Source organism: Phragmites australis, chromosome 7, assembly GCF_958298935.1.
Source record: "Phragmites australis chromosome 7, lpPhrAust1.1, whole genome shotgun sequence".
Taxonomy (NCBI): Eukaryota; Viridiplantae; Streptophyta; class Magnoliopsida; order Poales; family Poaceae; genus Phragmites; species Phragmites australis.
Window position 1 is genome coordinate 26,784,470 of NC_084927.1, and position 18,757 is coordinate 26,803,226.

At 43.2% G+C, this 18,757-nt stretch overlaps 3 protein-coding genes across 6 annotated transcripts; 2 read left to right on the forward strand and 1 right to left on the reverse strand.

Annotated features, from left to right (window-relative positions):
• Nucleotides 1–5,620: 5,620 nt before the first annotated feature.
• On the forward strand, nucleotides 5,621–8,650 carry LOC133924457 (trihelix transcription factor GT-1-like). Of its 4 annotated transcripts, none has more exons than XM_062370000.1 (5): nucleotides 5,621–6,299; nucleotides 6,863–6,901; nucleotides 7,013–7,144; nucleotides 7,645–7,878; nucleotides 8,287–8,650. In XM_062370000.1, the coding sequence occupies exons 1-5, from the start codon at nucleotides 5,783–5,785 to the stop codon at nucleotides 8,490–8,492; spliced, it is 1,128 nt and encodes a 375-aa protein (XP_062225984.1). In that variant the 5' UTR covers nucleotides 5,621–5,782; the 3' UTR covers nucleotides 8,493–8,650. The 4 variants fall into 4 exon arrangements, with proteins under 4 accessions (XP_062225984.1, XP_062225985.1, XP_062225982.1 ...); XM_062370001.1 differs by having other exon boundaries at nucleotides 7,645–7,872; XM_062369998.1 differs by having other exon boundaries at nucleotides 5,662–6,299; nucleotides 8,323–8,650.
• A 168-nt stretch (nucleotides 8,651–8,818) lies between these two features.
• LOC133924458 (mitotic spindle checkpoint protein MAD2-like) lies at nucleotides 8,819–10,611 on the reverse strand. The gene is made up of 7 exons (XM_062370002.1): nucleotides 10,290–10,611; nucleotides 10,195–10,210; nucleotides 9,930–10,060; nucleotides 9,711–9,831; nucleotides 9,485–9,588; nucleotides 9,256–9,377; nucleotides 8,819–9,153 (listed from the first exon to the last, which is right to left on the reverse strand). Exons 1-7 carry the CDS (start codon nucleotides 10,360–10,362, stop codon nucleotides 9,097–9,099), a joined length of 624 nt encoding a protein of 207 aa, XP_062225986.1. The 5' UTR covers nucleotides 10,363–10,611; the 3' UTR covers nucleotides 8,819–9,096.
• Nucleotides 10,612–11,348: 737 nt separating this feature from the next.
• On the forward strand, nucleotides 11,349–18,584 carry LOC133924459 (ATP-dependent DNA helicase Q-like 5). The gene is made up of 21 exons (XM_062370003.1): nucleotides 11,349–12,367; nucleotides 12,439–12,558; nucleotides 12,646–12,699; nucleotides 13,019–13,131; nucleotides 13,347–13,559; nucleotides 13,699–13,777; nucleotides 13,882–13,935; nucleotides 14,006–14,080; nucleotides 14,172–14,225; nucleotides 14,333–14,377; nucleotides 14,458–14,552; nucleotides 14,640–14,766; nucleotides 15,419–15,517; nucleotides 15,791–15,846; nucleotides 15,933–16,035; nucleotides 16,836–16,964; nucleotides 17,169–17,347; nucleotides 17,458–17,482; nucleotides 17,563–17,678; nucleotides 17,759–17,954; nucleotides 18,061–18,584. The coding sequence occupies exons 1-20, from the start codon at nucleotides 11,456–11,458 to the stop codon at nucleotides 17,841–17,843; spliced, it is 2,733 nt and encodes a 910-aa protein (XP_062225987.1). The 5' UTR covers nucleotides 11,349–11,455; the 3' UTR covers nucleotides 17,844–17,954; nucleotides 18,061–18,584.
• Nucleotides 18,585–18,757: the final 173 nt, after the last annotated feature.

Sequence of the window (18,757 nt, forward strand, 5' to 3'; positions counted from 1 at the left end):
ATGTGCTTAGTATTTTTCAGCCCATGGGTTCTCAATTTGAGCGGATTGTAGATATGAGCATTTCTCCTCCTAGTGTTGATTGGTTCAACTTATCCAAAGAGGAAGATAAATGCTTACATCTCAATGCTCAAGCTCCTAATGTTTTAATTCATACTTTGAGTGAAGATTTGTTTGACTCTATAGTGCTCGAAGATGGTAGTATGATTGAGGATATTAATCTCATTCGGACAACTCTTAAAGAAAGATATGACAAGTTCAAAAATGATGATGAAGTGATTTTCGATGGTGAAGATGTCTTTGCCACATTCACCTCATGATCAATATATGATTATTACCAAGGTTGTGACCGCCACCGATCAAGTGAAGAATCAACCTCACATAGATGCTCACTTTCTTTTACCGAAGCCCACATGTGCTTGGCAAGAAACAAGAAGAGGCTAGCCAAGGAGGTGGAAACTGAGAATGAATATGAGAGTGAGGATGATAGTGATGGTAATATTGAAGATGAAGACATTGAATTTGATCAATGGAGAAAGAAGGGCAAGCTAAAAGTGATGAAGCCCTTGAAGATCATTAAGAGACAACAGGAAGACCATGAGAAAAAAAGTGTCTCATTAAAAAAAATTAAAGAGTTGAAGACTTTAACCAAAGAGCATGAAAACTTAAGTTCTCTTATGCATCCTTAGCCAATAGATATGAAAAATTATCAATTGAGCATACTTATGCTACTAACTCTACTTCTTGTGTAGCTCAATTGGAGAAAGCAAATTGTGAGCTAAAGACTCAACTTGAAGAGCTCACTAGCAACTATGTGGCTTTGCAATAAAATTATGATGAGCTTGTGTACTCTCATAAAAATCTTGTGGACTCACATGCCATGCTAGAAATATCTCATAAGATTATGGTAACAACGGTAAAATCGTACCAACCTTACATGCACAAGTGCACATTCTCATTAGTTCATATTGAATTATCTTATGCTAACCCTGGTTGCTCTCAAGCAAATATTTCTCCGAGCAGTGCATGTGACTTGGATCATGTAGGTAAAAATGAGAAACACAAGGATCATGGACTTGAAGCAAAAACCAACAAGAAAAACAAGTCCAACAATGTCAAGGTCAAGAGGCAAGAACAAAAGAAGAACAAAACTCTCATCACTTGCTTCAAGTGAAAGAAGTAGGGTCATAATGTAAGAGATTACTCCTTGAAGAAGGAAGAGAATGATATGAGCAAGAGTCAAAATAAGAAGATGGCTCATGTCAAGTGCTTCAAGTGCTCAAGTATGGAACACTATGCCCCTATGTATTCCAACAAGGTTAATGACAAGATCATACTTTCAAAGAAGAAGAAGAAAGCAATAGAAAGTACTGTGAATGCAATAAGAAGATATATGAAGTTGCATCATGCCTCTATATGAAGAATGAAGGGCTTATGTCATCAAGGAAGATGCTCATCGGTAAGAAAATAAGCAAGAAGTAAGATAAAAAGACATGTTGCAAGGACATGCACCGTATTTGCTACATTTACCAGGCCAAGGAACATATTGGTAAGAATTGTCCCATTAGTGACATATCGAAGTCTAACTCTTCAATTGATTATGATTTATCGCTTAGAAAGGTCAAAAATGTAACTTGTGCTACTAAAGTGATTAGTTCATTATTTGCTAGCACAAAGGCCATTTGAGTGCCTAAGTCTTTTGTGACTAAACGGGGTGGACCTAACATGGCATGTATACCAAAATATGCTTAAAAGGGCTAAATAAGTACCTAGAGGTACATTAAAGACTTGACTTGTTTGAGAGGAACTATATTAGATATCTCATCTTAAGATTCTTTCAAATTGGGCTTTGTCATGATATTTGGAAAGAAGTGCCAAGAGTGAATTATTGCTTTATTTCAATTTTCAATGACATCTCGGTAACAAGTATCTAACTTGATCTATCTAGCCACTTAGCTTAGCATAGCTGCTAATGTTCATAATTTTTCATGTTTGTGAGCATTTGAATGTGGTTAGGTAAAATTTGAGCAAAAATTATATTTTGTGTAATATTATATTTTTAACAGCTCTCTAGTAGAGCAAGATTTTGTTGATAATATAGGTGATGGATACTTGGTGATGGCAATCAAGAAGCTAGCTATTGAAGAAGTGAAGCCGCAAAGAAGCTCGAGATCAAAAGAAGGCTGAAGAAGATGAAGAAAATGATCAAAAAAATTCAGCTACGGCAAAATACGGAGAGTCCACAAATAAGTGCGAAGAATCTGCACATTGCCAGAAGAGTGATCAAGTCCGAGTTCATGATCAAGATCAAGATCAACCCAATGAGGACTCCAATGAATTTCTAGAAGAATGATAAAGAAAGACCAAGTCAAAATCAATCCAAAATAGCCACATCTATGAATCCAAGACACTACCTCATTAAATATATTAATAAAGACATTTGAAAAAGAAGTGTCACTCAGGATAAAAAGAAGCACTTGAGGACCTAAATCGGTTGATGACCTTGCAAGAAAAGCTAAATCACTTTAAAGGAATAAATTGGACTGTTGTTGGGAAGACCAAGTAAATGTCATGATTGGAATCGTATTGATCTTCCACAACAAGAAAGATATGGATGATATTTGACTCACATCATTGAATAATAAAATGAATTTCAAGCCAAAGAAGCCAAGTGTGAAGATCAAATGAAGTGGAAGAGCACACCATTTAATTATAGAGTGTTTCACTCATAAAGGTTCATATATGATAGATTATCAAATCATCATTCACACCTTATAGTATTCTATATGTTTTCATAGTTGTAAGTAGTTCTTGGCACAAGTATTTTCTTTATTTAAAATCTCTTTTGTGCTTTGATCTAAAATATAGGGTACACTACTCTTGAGTCTTAAATGAACTCGTGCATGTATCAAGAAATTCAAATGCTTGGATGCGCATATCCCTCCACCCTTCTTCTCTGTCGCGCACCTACGCAGGCGCAGTCGGGTCATCGCCGCGCGTCGCTCGGCCTGGCTAGCAGGCCTAGCTCTGAACGGTAGCGGCCGGCCTGCCAGGCTGTCTCAACCGCCCACAGGCCACACCCACACCCCAGTGGGCCGGCCTAACTCCGCATCCCGCTAAGCCACCATCCCATACACGAGCGGGCCTGCACTATGCAGCCCAAGCCCAACCTAGCCTATTTAGGCCCAGACCGATTTAATCCGAGCCCACCTCGGTTCGTCTGGTACTGTTCAGGTGGGCCTAGATTATTGTTCAATGAGCCCCACCCGTGGGTCCCACCTATAAATAGTACCATTTCGTATTTTCTCGATTTAATTTTAGGTTAAATCTTCTAGGAGTCATAATTTCTATATTCTGGTTTTGATTTTGGCTATTCTTTCTACGAAATTCATCTAAATTTGATATCTATCCATCTATCATAATGTGATGTTCATTAGGTCTCATTTGGCTTTCTATTTGGTGTTGTTTAATTTTTCTTTATTGTGGCTCGTTATTGATTGTAGTCGTGATTGCAGACCCACTAGAGTGTTGCAAGCTCTGCATAGGGTGCATCAAGAGCAAGAAAGATCCTAATTACAACAAAGACTTCAAAGAAAACTCGGGAGAAGAAAAGTCCTATCTCCTTGATCATACTAAACCTATGATTTCAAATAACCTGCATGATCAACTAAAAATTGATTTATTATCATATGTGCTATGTATTGCGCTTTTATAATCTGCTTATAATAGTTAATCCTATTAAACATATGCCATGACTTGAATGTTACCATCCAGAATACATATCACCTTAGGATTACATGTTGTTATTTATATTAATGATAAACGACATATTGATATCTAGCATGCTTAGAATTGAATACATCTCATCGGGGACGTCACTTTGAAATGTGTCTCTTCGGAGACGACGATCTACTGTTATCAATGCTAAACTCATATATCATGAATTCTTGATGGATGTGAATTCTGTGATGGTTGTGAAATTCTTAATGTCATGTGGGATTTGGTGAAAGATGTGTAAAAATGGGTGAAAACTGTTTTGATGGGGAAGATGGAGTAGTACTCTGAATGAGGATGCTCCTGGGGGCTTGAGTCACCTCTGTGGTGTTTATTGCTAGAAGATACCTACCCCGATCGTTTAAGGACTAAGTCAACTGCCTCGACATGCTTAGCCACCTCATGCAACCATGCATCCTAAATGGGCACTACTCGACTTTTCTTTCACCGGACTGGGTTAGGCATAATACTAGAAGGCTAAGAGCAACGAGAGGTTAAGTAACCATTTGTCCCTCTGTTTGAAGGTTTCTAGAACCGGCCTAAGCTTAAAGAGGGAGCTGATCTTTAGTACATGGACTCTGGTACTTGGGGTGTCTTGTAGAAAAACCTGATAGGAAAGGTGGTTGGAGGGTCTCGATATGATTCGCTCCTCCCCTTGCAATGGTCGGAGACTGAGCATATCGCATGAGTTAAGTGTTACAACCTCTATCTATTTTAATAGCCATGTCCACGGTCATAAACATGCGAAGTATGACCCCATTTGACTAGACTCATGGTGTGTGTCTGGATGAGTGAGTATGCGAACTAGATATTCGTGTGATGAGATTCCTGACTCAGTCCGTCAGAAACTGTGTAGTACTAGAGGTACACCAGATGTGATGACAGGGACTGCAGAGCTCCCAGGACCGAAAACCCCCAGATATAATTTATTACTTTGTTTTGAACCATTTAAATTGTTTTAAAGTCAATAATAAGTGATGCAATTGAATACCTGTATAAAATCGAATTACGCTAAAATCAAAATTGTAAAGACTTCTCCTTGAATTACCCCATTATGTCATACCAACACTTTAAAGTAATATATGACTTGTTGAGTACCTTCTGTATTAACTCTTGTTGTCATTTAGATGAGGAAGCTAATGCTGACTTCATCGAAGGTGGAGCTGGTGATGAAAAGTAGTCTTAAAGTCACGTTCGTACACTCGCTGCTTGTGGCTTAGGCTTTCGTTTTTTGTTGTGCTTTGTTGGCTGCTAGACCAGGCTTGTAATATGCAGTATGGTTTGTAGCATTTTATACTTAGAACCTTGATATTTATGTATAAAGGTTAACTGTGATACTATAACTGTTATACTCTACGTATAAGCTCCTTAATTCAGGGACTGATACATAATACACAGGAGATCCCAGAGGGGGTCTTATAGCATCAGTGGATTCAAGCAACCAAACAGACTTCTTTTCAAAATTCTACGTACCTATTAGGCCAAAACATAAGAGATACAGTAACCAAATACACCATAAGGGTCCAATTAGTTGTCCACATAAGAAGAACATGGCCTAATAAAAACGTATAATCTCAAAGAAAAACGTATTTGGTTGCTCACATACACTGTTCTAGCCAAACGCAACAGATATAAATATACGCTCGGAGCCTGATCAAGCTTAGCATAAAATCATCTTCATACAAGTAAATAAATCACGGTCTCAACTCCTACCTTCACTTATAATCAAAATCTCAACTCTTACCTTCACTTGTACTGTTTCAGATTTAATAAAATAAGCAGAAACAACTCAAACTGTTGTTAATAAATATAAATCTACTCGATATTTTTTATACGGTCTATGGTAACATCCAATCACAACCTAATTGCTCGGCTCGTCTCCGCCCCCGTCCCCCCGCCCCCCGAGCTCCCGAGCCTCCCGTCGGCTCCCGTTGCCGCTTGCCAGTCCCCACAACACCACCGCTTCTGCCACTCCCAAACCCCAAGCGCCACCCCCTCCGCCACCTCGGCCATGCTCCTCTCCGGGCCGCCGGAGGCGCCCACTCCGCCGCTGCTCCTTCCGGAGAGCAGCGGTGAGGACGGCGGCGGCCACGACTCCTCCTCCCGCGCGGCGGCGTCGGCGGGATCGGCGCCGAAGAAGCGCGCGGAGACGTGGGTCCAGGACGAGACCCTCAGCCTTATCGCGCTGCGCCGCGAGATGGACGTTCACTTCAACACCTCCAAGTCCAACAAGCACCTCTGGGAGGCCATCTCCGCCCGGATGCGGGACCAGGGCTTCGACCGCTCCCCGACCATGTGCACCGACAAGTGGCGCAACCTCCTCAAGGAGTTCAAGAAGGCGCGCAGCCACGCGCGGAGCAGCGGCTGCGGCGCCGGAGGGAACGGCAACGCCAAGATGGCCTACTACAAGGAGATCGACGACCTGCTCAAGCGCCGCGGGAAGGCAGCCGGCGGCTGTGGCGGAGCCGGGAAGAGCCCCAGTTCCACCTCCAAGATCGAGTCCTACCTGCAGTTCCCCACAGATAAGGGTGCGCCTCTTCTTCTATGATTGAGGTTGTCGTGCTTTGCTCAAATAAATGATCTTTAACTCAGATTTTGACAATGCACAGCCTTTGATTTTGGATGCAAAGCAGCGATTTGAGTATATGGCAGTATGCATTTATTATATTGGAATGATTTGTCATTTGTGTAATGCGAATCACTATTCACAAGTAACTTAAGCTGTCCAAATGACCCTAGTTAGTGTAGAATTTCTCATAATTAAGGTTGTTTGTTGCATAGGCTGATATTTGGCGTAGATGTGTAAAATATAAGGCTAATTAAACTGTTCAAGCTTATTGAGCTGTTTGAGAAAACATATGACATAGTCTCAAGTGCTAACACAAATACAAGTAATACTACATATGCAATAGTCAGTTTATTCTGTTTCCGAGTTCATGGTGTGTGGTTTATATGTCAGAATTATCTGTTTAGTTAATAAAAGTGACTATAATGTTTAGTGGCTGAATGTTTGGACTTTGTGCTTTATTTTATTTCTGGTTGCGGTACTTTTCGTTAGCTCATGGACTAATATTCTCTGTATTCAATCTAGGCTTTGAAGACGCTAACATTCCCTTTGGTCCTGTTGAAGGTACTGAACCATCCTTCATGTGCAGTAATTGCTACCTATTTCTTAATTCATCTCATGTAGTGAGTATGCGATCTTGTTGCTAATTTTTTTTTACCCTCTTATGTTTTCTAGCAAATGGTAGATCAATGCTGAGTATCGAAGATCGTTTGGAGGATGACAGGCATCCGCTTCCCTTAACAACTGCTGATGCAGTTGCAACGAACGGTGTAAACCCATGGAATTGGAGAGACACCTCAACTAATGGTGATAATCTGCACACTTTTGCATATGTTGAAATTTTATGAAATGCCTTGAATTAGTGGCATGTAACTTTACACTGCCAAGAAATTGTTCTAATTTGAAATGTTACTGTCCCATTGTTTGGTTTGTGAACTAGATTTGGTTAACTCTCTGTTCTAATAAATCTTATGGAAACAAAAGGTTTTAAAACCCCTGAACTTAACCATATCTTAGCTCGTTTATAATCTTCATTGGCATAGTTCTTGGAATGAGGCGGAAACTTTTAACTCTCTGCTTACTAACTATTATTGTTCAATTCGTTACATCCGGCGAGATAAATCAACCACCTATAGAGAGAAACATCTTTCTTGATTGCATTGGGCAGGTCTTACTTAAACTCTACTAAAACTGAATTCCAGCAGCAATTTGCAAAACATCCAATAGTTCAGTAACATTGGTTATTTCAATGCAATTAGTATGGTTAATGTGTTGTTTTCTTTGGAATGCTGCATAAACCCATACAGGTGGAGACAATCAGGGCACTTTTGGTGGGAGAGTCATTTTAGTAAAGTGGGGTGAGTACACTAAAAGAATAGGAATTGATGGTACTTCTGAAGCAATTAAGGAAGCCATTAAATCAGCATTTGGACTAAGAACAAGACGGGCTTTCTGGCTTGAAGATGAAGATGAGGTTGTTCGTTCCTTGGACAGGGACATGCCAATTGGAACATACACACTTCATCTTGATGATGGTAATGGTAAATTCTCGTCTCAGCTATAGAATGGGATTATTTACTTTTTGAATAACTAGAAATACCATACTAGATCAGTATAGGGGTTTGGCAACATTCTTATATCAATGGAAATGTGGAAAATTCGAAAGAAGCTTAGTCAAGGGCAAGTAGTTGATCACTACATGATAATCATTACTCCTCTTTTGTTTTGGAACGCTTTCTCCCGATGGATGATAGAACATAGACCCCTAAACATTATGCTGTTCATGAATGAGATCCATACAGAAGGTTAGAAAAGAAATTGGTGTTCAAAATACTTTCTCCAACTTGTGTTGTTTAGGACAGATATGGGGGCAGTATATAGGGCTTTACCACTTCAGAGGCTTTTCATTTAACTACTGAAGTTCGATTAGGGAGTGATAATTTTTTCAGGGATAACAATCAAACTCTGCACATTTGAAGATGCAGACCGCATGACAGAAGATAAGACATTCTACACTGAAGAAGACTTCCGAGATTTCCTCTTACGGCGTGGTTGGACACTCCTCAGGGAGTATGGTGGCTATAGAATTGCCGATACTCTGGATGATCTTCGTCCTGGTGCCATTTATCAGGGGATGCGATCACTTGGTGATTGATTTTGCTGCATTTGCCTGACCAAGGCATTTTTTGTCATTTGTGTCAAGTGGAAGTGGGGTCTCTGATTATATGTAAATGTATGCAATCCCGGTGTATTCAGCCAGTACTTGGTGCCATTTATCAGGGGAAGTCTGAATAAAACGAATTTGCTACTCTATGAGTACAATCGCTACTCGATGAGAAACAGTTTGAATTTGCCACATACAGGATCCTGGGCAGCAATGCTCTCGTTTCCTCAGTTTGGCTCCAAAATATTGTGTAAGACAGCGTAGAAAATTTCTGCCGTCCACAAGATAACTTGCTTTTGTCAGACACAAGTGATGTAAAAATATATGAGAAAAAGGTTATAAAGGTTGCATGCACTACAGGGGAATTTCATCCCCGGAATTACATGCTATCAGAGGCTCACAGGTTTCAGGGTACACACAAGAATGACAAAATGACACAGCATCACGAACTTCTCTTTCTCCCCAAAGCAGTACTCTCTCCCAAAGTAGTAGTACTAGACTTGTATAGTACGCGCCTAGACGTGAATGAACGATTCACACAACCTTCACGCCAAGCTAGCTAGCTATAGCTGCAGGGGCTTCGTGCTCATGAACGTCACTCCTCGTCCCACTCCTCGTTCTTGTACGAGACCAGCGTGTCCACCTTGTGAATCTGCCATCCATCACAGGAACGCGCTCTTAGCAATCGAATTCGAATCAATCACCAGAAGATGGTATCCCAGGAACAAGGAAACGTCAGAGATGTTGCTGTTACCTTGGTGTCGAACGAATGCAGCTTCACCATCTGCGGGTTGCTGATGAGCTTGGCGTCGCTCTCGACCCAGGTGCAGGGCGCGTCGACGTCCGTGTCGGTGTAGGCCAGCACGTCGAATACGCCTGGTCAGTCCACGGCAAGAGGAGAGGAGTGTCACGGTTGCAGTCCCGGTGCCGAAACAAAGGCAGCATGCTTGCAGAAGAGAAGGAAGGTCAGCTGCTCTTCTTACATGGCTCCTCGAGGCAGGGGAGGTAGGTGATGCAGGACGCGACCTGGCGCATGATGGCCTGGATCTCCCTCATAATCTCCTTGTCACTCTTCTCCTTGATCGCCCTGTGGCGGCGCATCCACGAACATCAGAAGAAGACAATCAAGCCATGACGCGATGCGCACCGGCTACTTTGGATCGGTCAGAGAGAGGGTAAAGATGGGGGATAAGAGTGAGTGTGACGCACCCCTTCTCGACGACCTCGGCGTCGGTCACGATGTTGAAGTTCCACCGCTCCAGCACCTCGGAGGTGGCCTTGCTCATGATCACCAGCACTATCCGCTGCAGCTTCCCGGCCTCCAACCACTCTGCAGCTCGCAGAGACACAACGAACCAGTGAGCGAACCGAACAGCTGAACACATATTTGTAGGCAATCCAAGAGAGCGAAATCTCGAACGGGAAGACCTGATAGCTGGGAGGTGAGGCCGGCGACGAAGGCCTTGACCCCCTCGTCCTGCGTGAGCAGCATGGTGAGCCCGTACTTCTTCACCTTGGTGAAGCTCTCCTCCGGGTACACCCCGCGGTTGTACAGGATGCTGCAAGCCACCACCACCAAACGGAACCGGATCAATCAATTAATAAAAAGCCCAAACCTTTCTCACCGCTCCATCCCCCGATGAATCGGCGCCGACGCCGTCGTTCCCCTCCCCGGCCGGACAGTGTAGCGTACCTGTTCGCAGCGTAACCTGCGATGCGAACCGAACCATTCCGTCAAACATCTGCCGGGCGCACGAAACTAACCAGGAGAAGGCTGCGCGTGCGTACCGAAGAACTCGCTGACGATGGCGGCGGAGCCCCGCAGCGTGATGATATCCTTGGACGCAGTCCTCGATGCCATCTCTGATCTCCTCCTCCGCCTTCTCCTCCCTCTTCCTCGCGGCCGCGCCTCCGGATCCGCCCTCCTCGCTGCTCGCGTGCGCTTGCGCTTGCGCGGCGGGAGGAGTTGGTCCTCGGGAAAGGGAAGGGAAGCAGCAACGGCTAGTGCGGCGGCGGCGGCGCTGTGCGGCGTGGGATGGGAACCTGTCTTTTCCGAGCGGGTTTTCGAATGGATCGGCGGGTGATGGTGTGCGCACGGTGGTGGACGGGTGCGGGGGCTTTTAAAGGTGGGCCGGACCGCGTCCAACGGTCGTGTGGGGTGGGCCACTCGCTGCGCTTCGGATGGCGCGATCCGGCGAACTTCTTTTATTAAATACGATAATTCAAGAATAAACTTTAAAGTATGAATATGTGGATACGCAAACCATTATATTATCTCTTCCTCCAAGCAAATACCTGAAAAAATAGGATGTGATCATCCTATTCAGAAACATCCAACCAACCAAACACTACTATAGGATATGATCATCCTATTCAGATACATCTAACCAACCAAACACTACTAAAACACATACATAGATTCATTCATAATGTGGATTCCGGGACCAAAGGTGAAAGAGGCCTAGACGATGAGTTGGCTAGTACTACCAACCTACGGTTAAATATGATTTTTTTATTTTTATATTTCTTAAATATAAATTTTTTGAATAATGACACATCTCAAAGCTCTCAAAATACTACATGAAATAGTCATGAAAAATACTTAAGATTATAAAAATTCTCCAAAAATTTCAACTCAAATAAAAAAACGGTTATACAACCATCACAAAAGCGGGAAAGCGTGATGGGCTGGGCCCATGGGCTTGTGGAGTCGCCTGATTTCGTTCCATAGGCGGGCCGGGCGGGCTGCGATCCGATTTCCACCTTGCTACAGCTGCTGCCTCCCAAGTCCGAGCAGGCGTGGTGTGCGTCCTTTTTACCCTCTAAAAAAAAGTCCGAGCCGGCGCCTTGGCGGGAAGTCCCCACAAATCTCCCACAAATCCCTCGCTCTCCCCCGCTCCGTCCACCGTCCAACGAACTCAGCCACGAGCAGCACCACCGCCACGCCACCGCCGATGTACTCTCCGCCGCATGCCGCGGACTCCGACTCCGGCGGCTCCCTCCTCTCCGACGTCTCCGCCTCCCCGCCTCGCCGCCGCTCGCCACCTCCCCCGCCGCCACCCAAACCCCGCCCCAACCCCAAGCCCACCGCCACCGCGAAATCCAAACCCAAGCCCAAGTCCAAGCCCGTAGCCTCCGCTTCCACCGCCGCCGCACCGCCGCCTCTCCTCCCAGCAGCCGCGCTCTCCGACCCGCATGGCCTCACAGCTCGCATCGCCGCCGCCACCAGCACCGTCTCCTCCTCCTCCTCCTCCTTCCGCCGCCTCGTCCAGTCGCGCAACCTCTCATTCGACCCCGCCCCCGCTCCCACGCCCGCCGAGATACCAACCGAAGTGGCAGCGCAGTTCCCGGCCTCGGACGCGCCGCCGCAGGCCAGGCCCAAGCGGGTGCATCCCAACTCGGTGTCGGAGGTGCCCCCCGCGGCGGCGGAGGCCGAGCAGCCGAAGCGGCCGAAAGGGGCCGGCAGCGAGGGCAACTTCGTCCGTCTCAACATCAACGGGTACGGCCGGAGGAGGACGTTCAGGAACGCGCAGGCGAGGCGCCCGACGAAATACCGCTCCTGGCGACGGCAGCAGCGGGCCGGTGGTGCGAAGCCTCAGGGCTGCGGCAACGAGGAAGCGGATTTCGTAGCGGAGGCGCTGGTGGGGCGGGATAGGAAGGGGGCGGTTGGTGGGGATGGTGTCCTCGAGGCCGTGGAAGCAGCGAGGGAGGACCCATCCGAGCAGAATCTCGAGAGCTTGCTCAAGATAGCCTATGGGTACGACTCTTTCCGCGAGGGGCAGCTTGAGGCAATCCAGAAGGTTGTTGCAGGGGCGTCGACGATGCTTGTGCTGCCTACTGGCGCGGGCAAGTCACTATGCTATCAGGTGCGCTGAGAAATTTGAGTTATTGAGTTTGTATATATCAGTTTTGAGCTGACGGTGATGCAATTGTTTAGGTGCCTGCTATGATTTTGCCTGGGCTGACACTGGTGGTGAGCCCACTGCTCTCTTTGATGGTGGATCAACTTAGAAAGCTCCCTGCATTTTTGCCAGGCGGCCTTCTTGCAAGTAGTCAGGTAAATGAGATATATACATATTCTTTCTGGTACTCCTCCTAGTCATTCGTATTTTGATCATTGTGTTATATTACTAAATTCACTCAGACAAGCGACGAGTTCCATGAGACATTACAAAGGTTGCGTGGAGGGGAAATAAAGGTACAGCTATCTGACTCCTGGTTTCTGTTCTACCAATGTAGCAATCTCCGCCATTCTTGTTTGAGTTGTAGTAACTAAAAGCCCTGATGCTGCCTTATTTAGAGAGTGGTCCTTTCCTATCTTGTTAATAATGCTGTTTTAGGATAGTAGTATTTGTTATTAAATAACAGGGAAGTCAAAATTAAATCTAAGACAAACAGTTGTCTCAGTATATCTTGGAAATGAACCCAAGTTAATCTGGTGCTCCACATCCTTTGTGGTGGTGATGTTGACATGAAACCTGAGGGATTATGCTGAATCCCTTTCCATTTGTGATCAGGTGCTTTTTGTTTCCCCTGAAAGATTCTTGAATGAAGAATTTCTTCTCATATTTATGGATGCTCTACCAATATCTCTTGTTGCGATTGATGAAGCTCACTGCATTTCTGAATGGTGAGTTAATTTGTCCTCATAATTCAACTGATATGCTGCACACTAGAACGTTCTTAGCAGTTGGCACTGGAGCTTGCTTCTTTTTCGCTTTGCGCCTGCTTGTTTCCTGTGACACATCCTATTATCACTGTTGTGCTCTCTCCTTGCTTAATATGTGCTTGCTGCTCGTTGTTAGTTTAGCTATATTCATGACTTGATCTTGAACAAATGGGCAGGTCTCATAATTTTAGACCTTCGTATCTAAGGCTCCGTGCATCACTACTTCGGAGAAAGCTTAATGTTCAATGCATTCTTGCAATGACTGCGACTGCGACAACTCAAACCTTGGAGGAGATAGTGAATGCCTTAGAAATACCATCTGATAATCTCATTAAAACATCTCAAATAAGGGACAATCTACAGCTGTCTGTTAGCATGAGCGATAACAGGTAGGTCACTTTCTCTCCTACTATCTTGATTGCAATGCTGGAGTTGTTTAATATGGTTTACTTATGAAAGAAGCCACATTACCTGGTTCCCATGGGCACATGTTGATACACTATCCTCTGTTTTTTTTTTCCAACACAGACTGAAGGATTTGATGTTGTTGTTGAAGTCTTCCCCTTTTGTTAACATGAAAAGTATAATTGTCTATTGCAAGTTTCAGGTAGACTTCTTTCAATTTTCTCAAGATGGTTCACACATTTGTCAAGTACCTGAGTCTTTTGGTTACAATTCTGTTGCAAAGATATAACATTTTTTCATGAACAGGGAGAAACTGACTATGTTAGTAAGTACTTATGTGACAACAACATTAGCGCGAAGGTTGGTATTCATCCTTGACTTGATAAAAATTTGCTGTATTTATGTCTTGACATGTGATTTTGTTTTGTAGAGCTACCACAGTGGACTTCCTATGAAGAATAGGAGCCGTGTACAGGACCTTTTTTGCTCTAATAAAATAAGAGTGGTAACAACACTTCTTTGTCAGTGCCTATTTCATCAAATGCATTCCGTAGGTGTAGATGTCTAACCTTGTTTTCTCCGTCCCTGTGACCAAGGTTGTTGCAACAGTGGCATTTGGCATGGGTCTTGATAAGAGCGATGTTGAAGGGGTATGAGTAGCATAAAATATTTACATTTTCTTTCAAATATGACATCTCATGGCTTTAAGCAATACTCCTGATCACTTGGACTGATTCAAGCATTTCCCCCCTTAAAGGTGATTCACTATAGCATGCCAGAAAGCTTAGAAGAATACATACAGGTACTGAACTCCATAGTCCAAGGGATGCCTTTTTCCATTCTCCTTTCTCTTCTCAAGACAGCTAACTGACATCTTTCCAGGAAACTGGTCGTGCTGGGAGGGATGGGCGGTTGTCACATTGTCATCTACTTCTTGATTCAACAACATTCTATAAGATCCGTAGTCTTGCACACAGGTGAACATTTTTTTCTTCTTCTGATTTCCACATTCAATCTGCTCTAAGTTTCCTATGAAATGACTTTAATCAACCTTTTTTTTACAGTGACGGTGTTGATGAATATGCGATGAGCAAATTTCTGTACCAGGTATTTTCCTGTGACAATTCAATGGGGTGCATTTGTTCCTTGGTTAAAGAGTCGACTTCACGCAAGTTCGATATAAAAGAAGAGGTTTGTACCTGCCTCATCAATCAGCCAAATGCACATAGTTTCTTTTTTCACATGCTCATGCTATATTTCAGGTAGTTGTGTGGCTATATTCTAGTGTACGCTTTTGTATTTCAGGTGGATGTGTGCCCTGTGCATTATTATGGATCCCAGAGGCTCCTTTATATGATGTGTTACACCCAACCGTTTTCATTGCATTTGATTGCCAATCATAGATGATGGTTTTGTATCCGCATTACTATAAATATTATCTACTGTTCATTTGTTCAAAACATTACTCAATATTGTTGACCGTCTGCCTCTGGAAAATCCTGGTCCTTAATCTAGTTTTGTTGTTTCCAAATGCTACAAATCTTGTGGGAGTTATATGCTTGCAAATCACTTTTACATGGTGTCAACTTTAGTAAAATCATGGTCACCATGATAGCTGTTTTCTGTGCTACCTAATGCTATTGTTCTAATCACCTTGAGCAAAGTATCTAGGCATTTTTTCCCTCTGATTTTTCAATAATTAGTGATAGGTACTTCTGTACTTGGAATTCTGGTCCCCTAAAAGTATCTGTTCTTTTCATTGCACTGTTATCCAATCTGAAATCTTGAGTAGCCCAGCTAGTTTTCAGATGTTATGATCAAACTTGATTATTTTGTCATGCAGGTGCTTTTGACAGTCCTAACACAGCTGGAAATCGGTGATCAGCAATATATCCGTTTACTTCCTCAGTTCAGTGTCACCTGCACACTGTATTTTCACAAGGTACATCAAATTTTTCTAGAATGATCCAATTATCTGGATGGGGTTGGTTTGGTCTGCACAAAATTAACCAAAAGCTTGCTTAATGCGCTCAGTCGATGACCATGGTGCTAGTCTAGTAATCAAAGCATAAATCTTGACTGGTACAGGGACACACCTTCGCTTAGGCACTCAATCACCATGAATATACAATGGCCATTGTTCTTTTGTTGAGCTATTATACTTGCCTCCTTTTCATTTTCACTTCTCCTGATTCATTGAACTACATTGATGCAGACGTCACCACAACAGCTTGCAGACAAGGATATACTAGTTAGATCAGTTCTTAATAAGTAAACATGATCTGCTTCTGTTTCTATGTGCTTTTCTTTCCTGTTGCACTTCTGAGACTTTGATTCTATATTCATGGAAAATACAGATCAGAGACTAAGGATGGCAATTTTGTCTTCAACATGGCAAGAATAGCCAATGATCTGAAGATCACTGTGAATGAACTGTTCGATCATTTGCAACAGCTAAAGGTTTGTCTGAACCTAGTAGTATTTTTTTTTCTATTTAATGCAAATGTTGTAAATGTGTTCATCAATTCTTTTCATGAATGTCTGTCTACCGTTAATTTTTTGTTCAATGATGATGTGAATACTGATTAGTGTAGGATGGACTAACCTTGTCGAATAGTGAAACGAAAATTTAAACCTTTTGAACTGAATCACTTGAGTTATATTTGGTGCACTGCATACAGGAGGATGAAATCTCAATTACTCAGTGGGTAGTGGCTGCATGTTTATAACTTTTTGCCCCTTTTTCAGCAACTGAGTCTGAGTGTATTTGTTTGAAGTAATGGGTCACATCGTCTGTACCAAAATCAGGTTGCTGCGAAAAAAAGTATTTAGATTATAGTAACTATACCATTGAAATATTGAATTGTGATTACAGTATGCCGTTAATTTATACATGGCTGTATTTACCATTTGTGCATACATTTAGAATATGCATCTTGTTTCTATGAAAATACATAAATTTGATTCTCTATACCTGCCAATCTGTGATATAGCGCGGTATTCCTACATATTTTATGTTGTGGTGTTCCTGCACTATTCACTTTTTATGTTTTTTAGTAATCTTTTTCCATATCAGTCGCATGGTTGCACTTCAACATGTTATGGTTACTGTTCTTATTTAAGAGAATACTCCTAAAAATTTGATCCTGTAATAATATGCTTAGGCTGATAAGAATACAAGTTGACTTGCTAATATTGTGCCTTTTTGTTAATATGTTTTTGTTGACTCTTTATATTTTCTGTCTTCCTCTCCAAATCAGTTCTCTGGAGAAATTTCATTTGAATTAAAAGATCCAGCCTACTGTTATGTGATCTTAAAGAAGCCAGATGACTTCAACACACTTGGAGCAAATGTCACAAAATGGCTTTCTGAAGTAGAAAGCTCAAAGGTGCACTGCAGTTCCTTAAGTTGTCTTTTCCAAATGTTCCCTTTTTCCATAACTAGTGATCTTTTTGTTTCTTTTCCCTCCAACTTTTAGCTGAAGATATTCAGTATCTAAGCTCTTGCATTTGGCTGGCTAATTTACTTTCATAGATGTAAAGCATGATCCCAGTTTTTATTAACTAATTCCTGATTCTTGCTGTTCGAACAGATCAAGAAATTGGACGCTATGTTTGCTCTTGCAAACTTTGCTGTCAAAGGGTGCCAAAGGACTGGTGGCTGTTCTGGTTCCCAGCACACTCCGTGCATTCAAAACAAGATTGTGGAGTACTTCAGTAAGAACGACGCCACATCAGACAATGATCACTGTACTCAGCTGCAAAAGAGCAGGTTTGTATGCTTTATCTTCCTGGACAAAACAAAGCATGGTCTGTCACTTGTTCTTAGAGCTGCTCCAATCTGAGATTTATTTGACTAACATTTCATTTTGCCTCCTGCAGCCCATTCTTGCAAGCCGATATAAAGGTAAAGGCTAATGCTACATTTCCACCATGGTTTCCTTTTGTGATGCAATTTGCCATGACAATATCTTCGCTGTACTGTAGGTGTTCCTTCAAAGCAATTCATTTGCAAAGTTCACCCCGAGGGCTGTCGCGAGGATTATGCATGGCTTATCGAGCCCAGCTTTTCCATCCGCCACTTGGTCCAAAAACCATTTCTGGTCCATCTCGTCTCTTCCATCTTTCTCATTCATTTTTCCTTCCCACGAATTTATCTCACAGGCTGAAATTTTGCTGGCAGGGGGCGCTATGTGGAGGTTGATTTCCCGTTGGTCATGGAAGCTGCCAAAGCTGAACTAGTTAAACTTGTCGGAAAAGGAGAGTAGTCGGCAATCACAAGTGAACCATTGCCTTCGCTGGCTACCTGTGATGTAAGACTCAAATGCTTTGCAGGCTGCAACCAACGAAACTCAAAGACTGATAGACAGCTAACACAGGTCCGTGCCCACTCCCCAGCTAGTCCGTAGTGCTGTATGCTTATGTATTATGCCATTATCCGTTACCCGTTATCACTATTTGCCATCGTTTCATCGCTTAATTCAGGCACTTGGACGTGTTGGTAAGCATCCTCCTGGAAATGAAACACCAGCCAGGTCAGGTCAGGTATGTTCGGTGGAGTAGTGGTATTATTCGAGCAATGCTGTCAATCAAGCTGGTTACATGGGAGTATGGGACTTGTGCCGTATAAGGTACTGTTTCATCGAAGGTGATGAGTGAAGAAAGATACCCCTCATGAACCTTAGGGCCGTAGAAATTATTATTTCAGGAAGAAAAAGAAAAACGATGGTAGTAGTGTCCAGGACGCAAAAGATGGAGAACCATACCTGTAAAGAAATCATTGGCTGACGCGGTGATAACCGCTTGATTCTAAAATTCTGTTGTTTGAACACGAGGGGAGATTGAAAGTTGTGGTTTGCGTATGAACTGGATTTTTTTTGCATTTTCCGTTCTTCGTCCATTCTACGTTACTTGGGTTGCTTTTTCACGGTCAGGTTACATGTTTGGGCATTTCGGGGAAGACACCCGGTCCAAAGATTGTTGGCGGATCTTGCAGTTTCTGCTCGCTAGATCTGGTTCGGAATTGATTGCGTGCCATTCTGCATGGTTCGGTCAGTCGCTTGGTACGGCTGTGGACAAGCAGGCAGCAGCTGTATGGATGGGACGCCGCAGGCTGCTGCTACCCATGGGATCCGCCGAGGTATAACACCACATTTGTTGTGTATGTATGATTTATTTCGGT